An 18,162-nucleotide genomic window follows, 5' to 3' on the forward strand; every position below is an offset into this window, starting at 1 on the left:
TGTGGAGTCAGACAAATCTGTGTTCAAATTCTGGCTCCCATGTTTTTACTTGGAAGAGGTTGGGCAAGTCCTATTTTCCCCCTGATCCTCAGTTTCCACATATGTAAAATTGGGTTAATAATAGAGACTCTTTGGAGAGTTACTAGAAGGACTGGAGATAATCTATGCAAAAGGCCTCAGACTGATTTATGTAATGTGTTATTATTGGCAAATATTTCCTCTACTAGGAAATCACATCAGACTTAACTGGTAAACTTCACCTTCCCAATTCATGTGACACCTTCTCTTTGAAGCCTTCTCTAACTACCACAGACAGAATATAATTTTCTTCTCTATGTTCCCATAGCACAATGCATATACTACAATCATGGCATAGTTCTATAACTATATAGGCTTTTACATCTCTTCCTCTTCTAGAACCATTACCTCCCTCAGGGTAGGTACTGTGCTTATTAATGTATGTATCATCAGTGCTTATCTGATATGTAATAAGTATTAAATAAATAAGTATTAAATATTGGTTGAATAAATGCATTACATATTCATTCCCTCCCCCAAAGCACTAGATTTGCTTACATTCAGATTACCCTAGTATCTCAAAAGGTCATTAGTTAGTTGGGAGTCCTAGCAGGCACAGGTGGCTCATTCAAGTTAAGACTATTTGAGGATAATAAATTAATGTGACTATTTATAAAGGTGTGGTCAAGGTGCAGCAAAACCACAGAGGATAGTGCAGTAAGCTAATAATGGGGGATAGTATTTGACCTGAAAGGTAAGGGGAAAAGGGCTGACCAGGACTTAGGCATATGTGCACATATACACATGTGTTTGTATGTATTCACATGCTATTCATATTTCCTAACTCTGTCCTAGATCTGGGAGCAGTAACACGTTAACAGCAAAGAGGACACGTTTTGTGAGATCTTGATTTCTAAACACCATCCTCCACTAAAGGGAACCATGGCTCCTTGGACAAAGGGTACATTACTGAGCAGGGGCAAAGAAAGTATAAGATGAAACTGGAACAATTTGATATGCTTCAAAATAATGAAGTGCTCAAAGAATGATGGAGAAAAATAAGAAGACACAGGAACTGCTTGAACAGGCTCCCAGTGACCAAATCTGGGACAATTTGAGCACAATAACCAATTGAAAAATCAAGAAATAGTGCAACCATACAGATACAAATAAATGAATAAGTTGAAAGTCTAGAGAACAGTATATTTATGCAGTTTGAAAGAATCTCCTCATAAAATACTATTTAATTACAGAGAAGAAATAACTTTACATTGGAGAAGCGCAGATCATCATCAGTACTGGGACAAATCAAAATTGTGTTCCATTGAATAGTTACAAGGAGAACATAGCATCACATAGTATATTCCTCTCAAAGGCACTTAATCTGAATCTAAGCACAAGGAAATATCACACAAATTGTTTTATAATCTCCAAAAGAGTCAAAATTATAAAAGTCAAGAGACAACTGAAGAACTGTTCTGGAATAAAGGAGATAAAGATTCTGTAAGATTCTGTACTGGATCTTGTTGCTAAAAGTGACATTATTGGAACAACTGGCTAAACTTAAAAAAGAATCTAAGAATCACATGATAATAATGATTGTTGTTAATTTCCTGATCTTGATTGCTTAGATTGTGGATCTGTATGAGAAAGTACTTGTTTGTAGAAAATGTAAACTTAAAGTCATAGTTCATCAGGAGTGGGGACAGGATGGATGATCAGGCTGGAAATTTATTCTCTATGTACCATTAAATTTTCTAAAAGTTTATGATTATTTTAAAATAAAAAGAACAGAGAAGGTCTAGGTCCTCCTGATACACTAGTCTATTTATGGGTTAGCTTCTTGAAGCAAAGCAGAATGAAGAAGGTTGAAGGGTAGATCTAGAAGGACAAAGGAAAGACATCCAACTTACTCCACAATGACCTCCTAATGTCCATTTCACACTGTTGCCTGTATGTGATCTCCACATTGATGATTTCTGATAGATTTGAATATTCTATCTATTCCCTGACTCCTCATACTTTTTCTTACCCATACTCTCTTACAAATATATGTATTCCTCTGGGATGACTATGATATCTCACAGTCTCATCAAATCCCATAGCAGATACTAGAATATATGTAGATTTTATCCAATCTCAAACCTGAAGATATAATAATTTCCAGACATTTCGTATAGTAGAAGCATCTCAACCCAATATGTTAAAACCAAACTCAATACCTGTCCCATGACTATAGGCACTATTAGTCGATGACTGAGCTTCTTTCCACCCTACTCCCAATGCATATCCTTTTAACAGAACTTCCTAAAAACCAGATTTCTGAAGCATCCCCGATCTCTACACAGTACACCATTTTACTTCAGGAGACGGTGAGCGCTAAGGTTCAAGAGTAGGCCTGGTTGCCTTAAACCAATTTGCATATTCTATTTCCTTGGCTAGAGTCATTAAGAAGGGGTCATATGATCTAAGAAGTACCATTAGTGTAAATCTTAGGTCTTTTCTTTGAAATACTGGGATAGACGTATTTTTTCCATGAATGTGAACTAAGAGGCAAGTACTAATTTTTTGATTCAGGTAGCCATCCTCCTGCAAAGAGATTCAGGCTTAGCATAGTGCAAAAAACAAGGGAGAAGATTGATTCATTAAACGATAATTAAATAGGTCCTTGATAATAATGGAAACCAGGGCCAACACCAGAAGCCCACTTTAATCTTTCTCTTCTAATTACCCTGAGCCAATAAATCACCTTATTTAAGTCAGTTTCAGTTTTATTTTCTGTTACTTGCAGTATAATATATGAAGAGTAAAATAAAATATAAAAGTAGAAGTGACACTGTTATAAAACAACTAGGAGTAAATAAAAAAAAGTAATCTAAGATTAAAAATACCTCTAAAAATAAAGTATAAATGTAGGAAAACAAAATACCAGACGGGCTGACTTAATAACAATTGGCAGTGGCAAGATAAATGGGAAACGTAGCTTCCCATATTTTAAAGATGTAATAATGGAATGAACCCTGGCTTCATATGGTCCAGAGTAAGAGACCCTGTAGTACTCCAGGGAAGAAATTAGGCAGAAACCTGGGGTACTCAAAGGAAGAAAACAAGAAAGCTGGAAATTTCAAATTTTGTAAAAATATATGAAGATTTCTTTCATACAAGCGAAATTCTTAGATATTTCACATAATTATAGTACCTTACATTGGCTCAAATCAATATATGTAATCTGATTCATATATCCATGCTTTTTCTACTGATTTTGGCCTAGACAACAGCGGTGTTCATCCCCATTTGGGTATTTATAAGCTGGACTGAAACACCAACAGTTTTGATAGCTTGTTGCATCAGCTACCTTTCTGCTAGGAGACAGGGTTGAGCTCACCTCAAGACACAGAGAGAAAAGGCTCTAAGTTTCTTGGTATCAAATATTGATAGGCCCACAGAGCCTTTCTGTCTTCCCAAGTCACCCATAATAAAATTACCAGTTGCCTTCTAGACCTTTTACGACCCCATCTCACAGGAAATCTGTCATTTATTCCTACTCATGTGGGTTGAAACTATGTGTGGAATTTAGTTCTTTCTTTTCATTTCCAAGGCCAATGCTCAAGGTCGGACCCTTATCGCAGATCTCAACTACTACAATTGTCTCTCAACCAGTCTCCCCATGTCTTATCTTTCTGCTTGTCTGATCCATCATTCACAGGGCTACTGGCTCCTAAGAGAAAGAAAAGACTGTATTTTATTTATCCTTTGCCTTTTCTTCCCCTACCCTCTGTTCAAGCACTAAAATAATTGTACAAATTATTCTATGCATGCCATTTCTCATTTGAAAAATCTGTGATGTTACCCACTGGTTTCAGAAAAAGTTCAAAGAACTTAGTCTGCAACTAGGTCATGAAGTATGTTAACCATACTATTCTTCAGCACAGCATCTCACTGCTTTTCCCTGGTCCAGTTATGCTGACTACCAAACTGTCCGGAAACACAAGTGCCAAGCCTTTGTAAATGACATGCTCTCCCTCTGTAAAATTCACGTTCTCTTGGCTATACTTGCAAAACTACCTGTTAGTCCTTCAATGGTCAACTTTCAGTATCCTTTCCACCATGAAATCTTCTCCAATGTTACTTTCAGACTAAAGTTCTTCATCCTCTGTACCCTCAGAGAACTTTCTTTATACTTCCATTTTGATATTCATATTACTTTGCCTGGCCTTGTGCTAAATTTGGTGGAGGTTTATGAAGTTATTAAACTTCTTTCCTAGTAATGAGAAAAGTGTATATTTTACAGTGTTTCAACATGAGGTTGTCTTTCTCCTGTCTATTATTTCCCAGAAGTTTCTCGTATCCTCTATACTTAGCAAAGTGTGCACAGCACATAATACATGCTCAGTAAATATTTCTTGAATAAATAATTTCCTGATGAACTAGATGTTATCTGAAGACAGGTAATGTGCCTTATTCATTTATATTTCTCACAGTGACTAGAAAAAAACTGAGTAACAGAAACTGTTACAGGTTGAATAAAATATTGGGCTTAGACTGACCTCCTGGGTTACTGAAATATTTGGCTGAACATAGGATAATTTGTCATTTCTTCATTTCAAAAAGATTTATTGACTATATTATATATGCAAAATTTTATTCCAGGAGCTGGGAATAGAATTGTAAGCAAGATAAACCATACATATGTTGAAGTGGAAGAATCGTTGTGTAGCTAATAAATCAGTTCCCCACCACCACCAAAAAAACCATAATAATAAGAATACGGTTTTTCTTAATTCCTGAACTCAATTCTCAGTCACAGCTTGAAACCCGAGTCCTCAGTGGCTTCTCCCTATATCTTACTTCAACTGTTATTTGACGAAATGTAAAATTGCTACCACTGGATGAGAGTTGTAGTGGTGATGGTGATGGTGATGGTGATGATGATGATGATGATGATGATGATGACAGCATTATCCTTCTCCTCTTTAATTTCAATGCTATTCTCAAAATTCAAGCCCTCATTTTGCCTTTTTGAAACAACTAAAATTGCTTTCTAACAACTATCTTTACTTTCATGCTTCCCATCTCTAACATTTCTTTTTAGTGCTGCCAGAATAATTTTCTTAAAAAGCAATGATATTATATATTATAGCTCTGCTCAAAAGCCCTCAATGGCTTTGCATTGTAAACACAGGGAGAACACTATTCAGATTCTTCAGCCTCAGACTCAAGAATCTTCCAAAATTGACTTTCAAATTGTCTTTCAAGATTCATTTGCACTGTTCTTCCTCTAATCCAGACTCTCATAAAATTAGCTCTTGATTTTCTATCTTTGAAACTTTCACTTGCCACATTTTCATCTATATTTTTCAAATTCTGCCTATATTTCAAGGCCCAATTCAAGGATCTTAAATTTGTCTCTGATTTTTACCTTCTGCATATGAAAACAATATATTTTGTGCTTTGTGCTTCCTCCTCTTAAGCTTACCTATTTCTACCTCATATTTTGATTATTTATAAATATAGCTTATGAATCCAACTAGAGTATATTTAATCATTGATTCAATAAACATTTAGTAGTCACTGTCCATTATTTCAAAGCACCTAAAACAGATCATATTCATAGTAAATATTAAAGATTTTTGTAGAATGAAGGCAAACTCCCAAATAAAAATGTACTCAAAACCAAAATAATATTTTTCTAAATATGAACAATAATCTCTACCAAAGAGACACATAGGAATATAGCTCATCAAATTTTAAGTATGTATGAAAGGAGGTGGGTTAGTAGAAAACAGAATAAAAAGCTAAAAAAATTATTCAAATTAATATAGAAATGCTGACTCAAAATTGCCCATTTTAATTTATGGAAGTACCCATCATTTCGAGATAAAAATTCATAAACATTATGTCTATCAACTGGAAACTATACTGTGTCAAAATTTACTGAAATAAGAATCACAAGGAAATATTTCCTTTTTATCATTTAATAATTTTTGTGAAACTTAATAAAAGTTTACATGTTGAAAAAATTTTTTCCTTTTCTTTTCTAAGGTAACAGCTTTAGAAGATGATTGATGCTTGCTATTATGGGTCTATATTTGTATTTCTTTATTTTAGAGACATTTCAAAAATACAAAAATACAGAAAACATTTCCAGTTATACTTAAAAAAAAGATAAAAGGTGATTATTTATAGGCAATCATATTCATGATGATAGACTCTCAGAAGGCAACTGCAAACATAAATTTTAAATGCTTTTGGAAAGAGTTGAGAATAAAAACATTTACATAATTTCTTAGAAACCCTGGCTTTTTATTGCTGCACTTCAATATTCCCTGTGGGCAAAGGAGCAGCTACTTCAAAAATTTATTTGATAATGGAATGTTAGATTTCTTTGTTTTCCTTTCCCATTGTGGGTAAGTCTGTAGTTTTCACTCTACAGCAATGTGCTGTATTTTAAAATTTGAATTGGCTCACCATTGATAATAAAAAATGGTTTTGTTTTTGGCAAATTAAACAAATACACTAATGCTAGCAATAAGTATATAAATTACATAAATATATTATTACAAAACAATCCATCCTCTTATCGGTCATTTTCAATAACAGACTTGCCACTTCATAATAATATAACTAGTGACTAATATCAAATATCTAAACTACTTACCTGCCTATCCACTTCTGGGAGCAAAAGCAGGAGGTATTGTTGAAAATGCTGAGGTAAGGAAGCAAACGTATGTTTATTTATTAATGCCCTCAAGTTAGTATTGACAAGAATAGATCCTGGGGTTTCTATGTCAATGTCCTCAGCTTTGGTCCATTTCAAGTGTCCTGTGATAAAGAAGTAAGAGGCATGAATTTACTATAGATTCGGAAAATCATGCACTTGTAAAGACTCATACTGTATATGTTGAACACACATATTCATAAATATGTTTAATGCTATCCCTTTTAAAAATGATATTTCAGAAGGAATAAAGCTTCTTTGTGTTTCAGTCTTGCCTTAATTGTCTTTAATTTCATAATCTATGCTTCACTCAATACTATGTATATTTTTAACTCAAAGTAGCAGCAGGTCTAGAAAAAGAAGTATTTTAATTATGACCTTCCAATTAACCGGAATTTTCAAAAACTTTGAGAGCATAAATAGGAACAATTATAAGTTTTGTAGATTCTATAAGACCTCAGATGAATAATATATAACAGTGCTATTAATTTTAATAGAGATAACGGTCGCACTGATGGCTGTGTGCTCCCCACGTGTCAGGTAGAACACTAAATACTGGATTATTGCAGAATATTTTTATCAAGGTATTTTGAGGGTAATAATTTAAAAAGCAATCCTTTAGAAAAATATTAGCTGCAAAGTCTGAAATGCCAGTATGTTTTGAAGAATAATTCTATAACTCAAGGCACACTGGCTTCCAACAGAAGGCTGTATGCAGAGTTCACAACTCAAAATTGTGACACACAATAAAATAATCTGTGATGGACAGATTATCTGTCAGCTGATACATCAAACAGAAGAATTACCACTCTTAGCTATTTGAGTTAAGAGAATCACTTGAGTGTGATTTTAATAGAGTATGTTTTAAATCAAGAGTCAGTAAATTATGGTGTATGAGCTATATCCAGTCCAGTGCCTGTTTTGGTAAATAAAATTTTACTGGAACATAGTCATGTCCAATTGTTTAGATATTGCCTAGGTTTGCCTTTACACTACCACGCAGAATTGAATAGTTGTGACAGAAATTACATGAATTGCAAAACTTACAGTATTTACTCTCTGACCCTTGACAGAAAAATGGCTGGCTCTTGTTTTAAATAATTAGAGATAACAAAAAGAATAAAAACCATTATGAAAAAAATAGAACATTATGATCAATATGTAGGCAAATCTGAAACAGAATTAGAGGGTACTTCTAAAAAAATTTATATTTTTAAATATTAAAAAAATATATTCAATAGACATAGCAGAGGAAGAATTATTAAATAAGATACAGAGTTAATGAAAATATCTAAACTGCAGCATAAAAAATGAGTCAAAAAACAGGATAGAGAAGACATACAGGGAACAGAAAAAGCAGTCAGAAAGCACATTTATAAGAGTTTCAGAATGAAAAAAAAAAACAGTAAATAGCAAAGAGGAAATATATGAAGATCTAATGGCTGAAATTTTTAGAATTGAAAAAATGACAGGAATCCTCAGATTAAGCAATACACCAAATCTCAAAAAGCATAAATGCACATTTGATGTGCTGAAATCACAAAACATCAAAAATTAAAAGAAAATTTTGAACAATTTTGAACAAAAATAGATTATCTTCAAAGGGATGATAATAAGACACAGAAACCTTATCATCAATAAATAATAGACGTCAGCGAAATATCTTCAAAGGGCCAAAAAAAATAAGTGTCAATCTAGAACTTCATTAATAACAAAGTCTCTCAAAATGACAGTGATGTAAGAACATATTCAATATCCAAAATGGAAACTCTGTCCCTTAGAAATCTTGCTGAAATAACCACTAGTAGATGTTCTTGACAAATAAAGAAATTAAATCAAACTAGAAATGAGAGGGTAGCAGAAGCACTGTAAAATGGAAGACTAATAGAGGTAACTCCAAATAAACATTAACGGCGAAAAGTAATACTAATAACTAATGATAGTTAAAACAAAGTGGAAATAAAACAGACAATAACTACATGCAAGATAAGAAGGTGTGATTGAAATGAGAACACTATAGACCCTGGCACTGTTTGGGAGCAAGAGAGATACAAACTAGTTCTTTACTTTGTTAAAACTCTATAGGGTAGCCCCTGGAAGAAACGAAAAAGACAAAACTTCCACACAAATGCATAGAAAGAAAACTCAATCAAATGGAAGGCATAAAAGGAGGAAAAAATTTAAAAATTAAGTCTGACACAATCAAAATAAATATAAATGGATTTTTACATTATATTTAAAAGTTATTTAATCCAATTACATGCTGCTTACAAGAGATCTACTTAAAAATCACATCAAATGGATGAAAATGAGTTAAGCTAAGAAATACTAGGCATTCAAAACAACAGAAAAATGCAATACTACAACATTAATATCAGACAAAATAAAGGTAAAAGACCTTACAGGATATGAAAAAGATAATTCCTTAAGTGTAAAAGGAGTAATTCACCAGGAAAATATAATGACCTTATTAAGCCTGCATCCATTTAAACAGCATATCATTCAAAATCTAAAAGTTAGATAATTAAAAAGAGAAACTGGCATTACACAATGCTAGTTAGAAGCTTTAATATATTTCATCAGAAATTAAGACAGGAGACAAAAAACTTGTCTTAAGAATACAGAGTGCTTTAACAACTCAATGATCAATCCTGAACCAATGAATTTAATATAGGACACTGCACTGAGCCCGTAAGAGAAAGCATTTTTTTTTTTTTGTCAGCACTCAAGGAACAGTAAGAAAACAAAAAACAAAACAAAACAAAACAAAACTGACCCGTGAGTCTCAACAAATACTGAAGAATAATGTAAAACTTTATCTTACTGTCCAAAAAGAAATAAATTAGGTATCAATAACCCAAACACAGAAACACTCCAATCCTCTCACACCTATTATATACTTGCACATTCAAAAAGACGCTTCTAAGTATTTCATAAGCTAAAGAAAAAAAATTGCAATAAAATAACAAAATATTCAGATTCTAAGTGAAAATGCCAAAATTTATAAAGTGCAGCTAAATTAGTTTTAAAGGTAAATTGCATATACTAGAGAGTGGAAAAATATTAAAAATTCAAGTGTTAAAAGTGTACAAATCAGGAAATTAATAAATAAATTAGAGAATAAAAACTGGAGAAAGAAGGAAAGATTGTAAGAATAAAAGTAGACATTCATGAAATAGAATATAAGGACAATGAAGACCATCAACAACAAAAAATAGCTTTTATTTTATTAGACTAATGGAATAGGTATACCTCTAGTAAGCGATCTATAAATGAACATGAATGAGAATAAACTGTAGGGACACAATCTGAGATATAGTATAGATTTATAAGGCAGATATAATTATAATTAAAAATAGATTTAAAAAAGCATAATACAATGACTTCAGTCAATATATCTGAAGGCAGATAAACTATTATGTCTATAAATGTTCAAATTTAACTTAAAAATAGAAAATCTAAATAAGTTTGTAAAAACTTTTCAAAAATGAATAAATAGGCGACCTCCCATCCCATATGCACACAAAGCACTTATTGTACATAGCTCTGAAAATGAATTTTACCAATACATCCAAGAACTCTCCCTCCACTTCATTTTATACATATTTCAGTAAGTAGGTAAAGAAAGAAAGCTCTTTAATTCACTTTATGAAGTTAATATAACCTTTATTCCAGAATAAGTACATATAAGGATAAACTAAGAGAAAATTTTTGGCCAATCTCTTATAAATATAAAAAGTATAAAAGTTGTACCTATATTTTAAAAATCTAAAGCAAATCTGACAAACTCCAGTATCTGTTGAGTCAATGTCTGCTTTATTAGCATCTGTATTTTTCTATATGTTTGAAGTATTTCACAACGATGACAAAAAAGACCACAGGAAGAGAATTAGGAAGAAGTTTCTTTTCTCAGAAGAGGTAAAGGTAAAACCTAGAGACAGAAATGTTGAAAACATAGGAAAGAAATTTGCTTAATTCTTTTTTTTATGGCCTAAAGAGCCTCAATCTGAAAGAATTGAGATCAATTACCAAGAGTGATTCTGACTGGGAGGGGAGGTGGGGAAATGAAAAAATTGAAAAACTTTTGAAATTTATGTTATAAGCAACGTGAGAAGTAGAACTTATTCTGTTGGTTATTATTTAGTATGGTTCAAACTCTTTAAGAATGTCATGGAAAAAAAAATTCAGAGAAGTATATACTCTTTTAAGACAAAACCAAAAGATCTATTTCAAAGATGTCCATCTAAGTAAAAATATGTTTTTAATTTTGGAACAAAATGGAGTAGATAAACTTATTGCTAAATTTGCTACCCTACAGAATGTTTAATTTCTTTTTAATTATCCTTGTGCATTTACTCTTAATTGGCTTAGGAACAATTCAATTATATGATTGTCTTATCTTGTTAAAGCTGGTAACTCACCTCCCTAAAGTATTCAGATGAAGAAAAAGATGTAATCGTTTTAGTGCCTAACTCCTGGACACCAGAGTATAAAGTAGTTGAGGTCGAGAGAAGGAGGGAGGAGAAGCAACAGTTGCCAACTTGCCACAATGAGAGTGTATGCTATGTAAGAAGACACTAGACAGACCCCATGATAAAAATCATGAGAATGTGTCCAGAGCCAGGGAAATTCTCTTATTACTTTGACCAAAGAGAGTTGGAAGAGCACCAATCTGAGAAAAGGCTGCAGACTTTGGAGCTCTTGTTGATCAGTGGGTAGTCTGCTGGCTGAAAGATTCATATTTCCCAGAAGGGAACCCACACGGGATTTATGTATAAAATGCACAAACACAGAAACAGAGACATACCAGTCATACAGAGAGCATACGCCAGAGGCAGAGCAGAGCCTTTTGTTACAGGAGGAATGAGCCAAAAAAACAGAAATAGTTCAAAAATAAAAGAATTCTTCATTGTCTCACAGATATTAGGGAGGAATGCTTCTGAGTGAGCTCAGAGAAGAAAAACAGGCTTTTAAAGAGTAAAGTCTAAGGGAAAAAATTTTATCAAGAGGACAAAATCTAATCATCTACATCAATCCACATAGCCTTTACCAATGAAGAAATTGTGTAAAAAGTCTATCAGAGAGCACTGAATCCATTAAAATATAGTACCAGGGTTAATGCATTAAGGGGATTCTGATTATAAAACAGAATATAAATATGTCAACAACCTTGATGTTTAAAAAAAATAATATAACTAACAAAAACATGGAGGCAGGAGAGACTGTAATTGTAATTATTTCCCCATCCTTTATAATATATAGCCCAAAGCAGTGGTCCCCAACCTTTTGGCACCAGGGACAGATGCTCCTATAAGAATCTAATGCCTGATGATCTGAAGTGGAGCTGAGGCGGTGATGCTAGCTCTGGAAAGCAGCTGCAAATACAGATGAAGCTTTGCTCCCTTGCCTGCCGCTTACCTCCTGCTGTACAGCCCGGTTCCTAACAGCCCCAGACCGGTAGTGGTCCACAGCCCGGGGGTTGGGGATCCCTGGTCCAAAGTTAAATGAATAGTTAAAAAGATAATCACTCCTATTTTGATTTTTCATATTTTTAATATCTTTGGAGAGTACTTTTAGATATGAATATATCTTGTGGCAATGATTAGCAATTTTCTTTTTTTACTTCTGTTCTTTTTTTACTTTTCAGCCTAAACTTAAATTTAATACTTTTAATTGAAATAATATAATACAGTTTTTCTAAGATGATCTCTTCCTATACATACACATTAAGAGATGTCAAATAATGTTTATAAAACACTGGGGGGAGTTATTTTGCATGATAGATTTAGGGTTATTATTCAAATCTTATTTTTATTTTTCTACATTATTTTAAAAGTATATAAATTTTATGAAACTAGTAAAGTTATAATACTTCACTACAAAAAGATGAAACCAAATAAAATATATTGGAATGCATCCCAGAAGTTGAGCTTAGTGAGAATATTTATGACAAAACCCTCAGAGACATCCACTAGAATCTCAGATTTGTTTAGCAGACACTTTTTAAACTTTTACTGTGGTGATGGGATAGAAAGAAGTGTCATTAAAAACTGATTTAGGTAAATGACCGCTAATGCAAGGAACTTATATTTTAGGGGAAAATATGAGAAATTAATACAAAACAAGTGGTAAGAGAGAATATCACTAAGCAACTTTTTTAAATGTTCACGATCCATCTTCTAAGTGCCCTGTAGACTGCAAGATTATAATGTACCACAGGTACCTCAGGAAACTCCATAGGGGAAGTTTTAAATGAGTTTCATCCTATGCTAAGATAAGGAGACAGGATATTAAAACAACTGATTAGGCAAGAAAACGTGCATTTCAAATCCCATTTTCAGCTGTCACCTACCTTTCATCTCACTGGATGTGGTTTCAACTGACTATTTGGTGGTTCAATATTTACTGCTTTAATAATTTTCAAGATATACGATATAAAAGAGCCCTTGTAGATATTATTGCATTTGTTTCTATGCAAATCAGAATAATGTTTTCTACCATGCATAATTAAGAAATGGGAGAGGACTAACAAGGTTTTGTTTTTTTACGATAAGATCATCAGAGTCAAAAGTAATAGGTCCTTATGCTAACTGATATATTTCTCATAAGGATCTCAAGATCATTATCAGAACAGAAATGACTGAGGGTTATTGAAAATATATCTACACATTTTATTGTGTGCTCTTAGCCCTCTCCAGGATGCCTCATACATCGAGACCAACTTACTAGCTCATTCAGTTACTTACAAATAATTAATTCAAAACTTATTCAGTACCTACTAAATAAGAGTGATATAATAGGTGTGGCGAGAACCTCAAAGATGGACAAGAAGGAATTCCCAAAGAATTAACAACTTAATGGCAAATTGGGGAGAGCAAAATATACATAAACGTGCCTTATGGAGTATTAAATACCATCCTCACTCTAAAATGCTTCTAGAATCTTTTACTCTGTAAGATTTCTAAGGTCATAGAACATCAAAAATATTATTTTCCAAAAGAGACGTGGGTTACCGTCTAGAGATGGTTACATTTATGGCTCTTTCTTTCATTTTACATTTTTTCACTTTTCATTTTCTAGTACTGGGCATATATTGGAGGCTTACTTAATAAGTACTACTTAATAAGTATTACTTAATAAGTACTATTTTGCATGGATATATACATTCCGCCCGGCTGCTTGCTAGGTTAGTCAGTCAGTCACAGTTCCTTCTCAGTAATCACCTTCAGTTTACTTTTGACAAATTTTTACCCTAATTGATTTGATTTAAATCCCATCTTTTCCACAGTCTGTTTGATTTTACAGGATCAGCCAGGAAATCTTATAGTCCCTCACTTCTCTTCTATGTGTAATCGTGTGCCTGCATTTTAACATGTATGGCAGATTCATGATGTTACAGAGTGCCATGTTGCTCCTCAGTAGTGGCTACAGGTCTATGATATAGACTAGATGATTTGACAGTCAGACCACATCTAACCATGTTAATCAATGGTTTAAACTTTGGAGCTAGCTATGCCTTGGCTTGAATCTTAGCTGTGTCATTTATGGGCAAATCACTGTAATCCTCTAGGCATTGGTTTCTTCAGCTGAAAAATGGAAATAATTCTGTTGTACATAACTGAGGTAAAGACTAAATGAGATAACTTTTGTCAAAATAGCTAGACCACTGCATTAAATATGGGCAGTGAATATGACTTTACTTCTCTATTCTTTCATTAAGGTAGCTTCATTATTTCTATGACTTTGTAGTCTAAAAGAAAGCAGGTAGAAAAGAATGAAGTAATCTCCTTTGTTGCCTTTTTAATTTGCTAACAAGTCAGATAAAATACTCTGATGATACAATTTTTAACATGTAAGACATTTACTGGCATGCAAGACTTCTCAGTAACAATTAGATTTCAAGAGATCCTGACTGAAGACCTGAGTGCCTGAGAAGGTCTTGATTACCTAGTATACACTCTTGTTGACTTCCAGTCCTGATGTCAGCTAAGTAATTAAATAGAGAGAGCTCTGTGCCTTCAATTTTCTTAAATTCAAGCTATGACATTGACTTTACAGAGGCTGGTAGCAGACTATTTTTAACTGAAGGTCACTGACTTTTAAATTACTTAGGGTATCATAACATAGCATTTTTTAGGACATTCTTTACATATCATTCTCTCATTACAGTTTTCTATTTCAGAAGCTTCCCATATTAAAATACTTACTTTACAACATCCAAAAGGCTAGTAGAAAAAAATATATCAGTATATGTGTAAATGTGGTTATACACAAACACACTCTCGCACATTTTGGGCTACACAAAACTATAAAATTATTTAGTCTTGGAAATAATGCAAATGAGGTGACTATGCCACATTTAAGAATTTAAAACGAAAATAATTTGTGCTTCCACAAAGAGATCTTATCTAAGAATATATAAATCCTAATCAAAGACTTTTTATTGAAAACATGTTCCTAGGATTTAGCAAAATTCTTGGTATACAGTAGGCAATCAATAAGCCTTTACTAAAAAATTAAAATAAATGGGTCAAAATCTCGCTTGAATTTTATAAACAGATAAGTTTTATAAATAAGAACTACCCTAAGTTGCCAAGAAAATAAGTGGCAGAACCAGTAATAAAGTTCAGGTCAATAAACTTGTAGTTTCTATCAACCATTTTACAAAATGTTACAATGATCCAGGTCATTATCATTACCGTACTCAGAGGTAAAATAACTGAGAGAGAGAAATGAAGCCATTACGTCCAGACATCCAACAAGGCATATTCAGTAGAGAATTGCAATGTTTGTCCCAGGATACATTTATTTTCATCTTTTTAATTCTCATATGCCTTTTTCCCTCAGTGTGCTGCCACAAAGCTCCTGATGAAAAGTTATCAGAAAGGAAATCTTCACAAGAAAACCTGGTGCTGACTTAACAAGACCCATGGACTGTGTCTCTCACACTTCTCAGCAATTTTACACTTTTTTCAGACAAGCATTACTGAATATTTCAAGCAGCACAGATGAAAAGCAAGGAAGAGTTTTACCACAGTGAACCCCAACTACAATATACTCTCCAGTTTAATGAACGCTATACAAATTGCATTTTCCCCCAATAAAGTATATTCCAGTAAAGTGAAATCCAGTTGCACAAACAAAATATTGCACATTAGACAGAATCATGACTTGACAGATGATTACTTAAACACATATATTATTTTAAATCTCTCATCGTTAGCCTCTGCTTCATCTGATAATGTCATTTACAAATTTAGCAATATTTAAGCAATATTCACAATTTACTAATCAATGCTTCAGAGCATTCCTTTATAACTATGTTTCCTTATTTAGCACCCTTTTTGGTTTAGATAAATTGGAAAGATTAAATTTTTTTTTGTTTAACCATTAAAAAATGTTCTGAGATTTACTATAATTTCATTCAAAAAGATATAAATCTCTAAAATGTGAAATGTCATAGTCTACTGAACACTCACCTAAACCAGACTTTTTTAATCGTTTTAAGTGCTGACTTGTTTGTTTTCCAGTGGGAGATTTTTGCCCATGTTTCATTTCTTTATCTGAACTGTCTGCTTCACCATTTTTAGATTCGGATCCTAAAAAAGGAAATAGTTATTATGTCATTATCTTCCTCTTGCTGTCCTTGAAAAGATAAATCTAAAATTGTTTTTAAAAACTGTAGATAAAATCTCCTTTTCTAAAAGTTAATTCAGTACCTTTGGCCACAATCTGATTCCTCTACTAGATACAAAGAGAAAAGCCCAATAAATCAATCAAACAGAACAAAAAGCAAGAACAGATGGCCTAATAGTGGAGTCAAAAACACGTTCACTGATCTGATAGCTTTTAAAAGAAACACTCAGATCTTCTGTAAAAATACACGAATAAGCTTCAATAGTACTATATCATTTAGAGACAATGCGAGACTGAGACAAAGATGAAGGAAGAAGAGAGGCTTAAAGGGAGAGAGAGATCATACCTTTATAAATAACTTTATGTTGAAATAGGAACAGAAAATGCAAATATCAGTCTATAATAAACAGAATGGCACAAAGCTGATAAAGTGACAGAAGGTAAATTATAAAAGGTCAGGGCGGCACTGAGGTGAGAAGAATGTTGCCAGAACACAAAAACTAATAAAGGATTCTTGATTTTGCAGCAGAGGACTGAAAAACAAATTCACACTCACAGGAGAACTGCTTTTGAAGGCATTACACATCAGTGTGTGGTCCATCACTAAAGTTCAACATCGAAACAAAAGCCAAAGCAATAACAAAATAAATCCACTAGCAGCCCCACACATCTTCTTATGCCTATTGACAAATAAAGTCCTTGATGATGAGTGAACTGGTGCATTTTTTTAAGAGTGAAATACCCTATTTTTTTTTTTTTTGAATCACTGAGTCAAGGGTATAAAATAAACAAAAGCTCACGTGGAAATATCATTCAGTTGCAGAGAGAATTCATGACATCTCTCTCAGTGAGGAAGTTTCCTTCGGGAAGAAACTGGCCAAGCATACCATATTTTAGCTCTTTACCTGAAGGCGAATCCGACTGCTCATCAGACACTTTTAATGGTGTCAAAACAACGCGAGGAACAGTCTTGTTTACCATCATTGAGACTCCATTTCTTCTTTTCTGCTGCTGCCTCAAAGCCTATAAAACACGATAATAAAATATAACATAAAAACATAGCCAAAATGATTTCTCAGAATTGAATTAAATGATCCATTCGCCCATCATTAGATAGAACCTCTTAAGAGACTTAAATTCCACAGTTACTAATTTGTCAGGATTCTTAATAGTCACCTTCATGTCATTTTCCCTCAAAAGCATAAAATCAGGCTTTGGCAAAGGGTATAAATCTGAGACCATTTTTGGTATAATGCTGAAAACAAAGCAGCACTTACAGGTTTGTTCTACCTTAGCAGTGTGGCTTGAAAGCCCATGGAATTTGAAACCATGACTCCCAAGTAAAATAAATGTAAAATAAATGTTTCGAGACCGGGATAAAAATATATGTGTCTGCACTTCTCTAGCAGGTGCGTCCTCTCCAGTGCACTGCTCAGTCAATCAAGTTAACACCGAGTGTCATCAGTATGTACAGCAGGTAAGGACTACAGTATTGATGCACTCACTCGGCCGTGGGGAGCGCTGCACAAAATCACTGAACATGGCAGGAATCATTTATTTCTGTGAAGGGAATCAGTCCTAATCTTGGAAACCTTGCAGCACTTGGCTTCTGTCTGCTTGACTTTGGGCATTAACCTTCAGAACACGAACATTACGGTGTTCTGGCAAATCCAGGAAAAAAAAAAACTGATAAGAGAATAAATCTTTCCAAATGGGAGTGCTTTGTGTTTTATAAATGAATCAACCACGATGGTGATAAGGTAATAAAAGACATTTAAAAGTTCTGAAAT

The 18,162-nt window shown here is 33.3% G+C and overlaps 1 protein-coding gene across 1 annotated transcript in view; it reads right to left on the bottom strand.

Moving 5' to 3' along the window:
• Positions 1-18,162, bottom strand: part of ASXL3 (additional sex combs like 3, transcriptional regulator) — a 137,513-nt gene that overhangs the window by 60,106 nt on the left and 59,245 nt on the right. Inside the window, exons 5-7 of the mRNA XM_006919995.2 lie at positions 17,278-17,395; positions 16,216-16,335; positions 6,677-6,840 (exon numbers count right to left, since the gene is read on the bottom strand). Of these exons, the coding sequence (XP_006920057.1) occupies positions 6,677-6,840; positions 16,216-16,335; positions 17,278-17,395 (402 nt within the window). The remainder of the gene's footprint in view (positions 1-6,676; positions 6,841-16,215; positions 16,336-17,277; positions 17,396-18,162) is intronic.

This window comes from Pteropus alecto, unplaced genomic scaffold, assembly GCF_000325575.1.
Source record: "Pteropus alecto unplaced genomic scaffold, ASM32557v1 scaffold146, whole genome shotgun sequence".
Taxonomy (NCBI): Eukaryota; Metazoa; Chordata; class Mammalia; order Chiroptera; family Pteropodidae; genus Pteropus; species Pteropus alecto.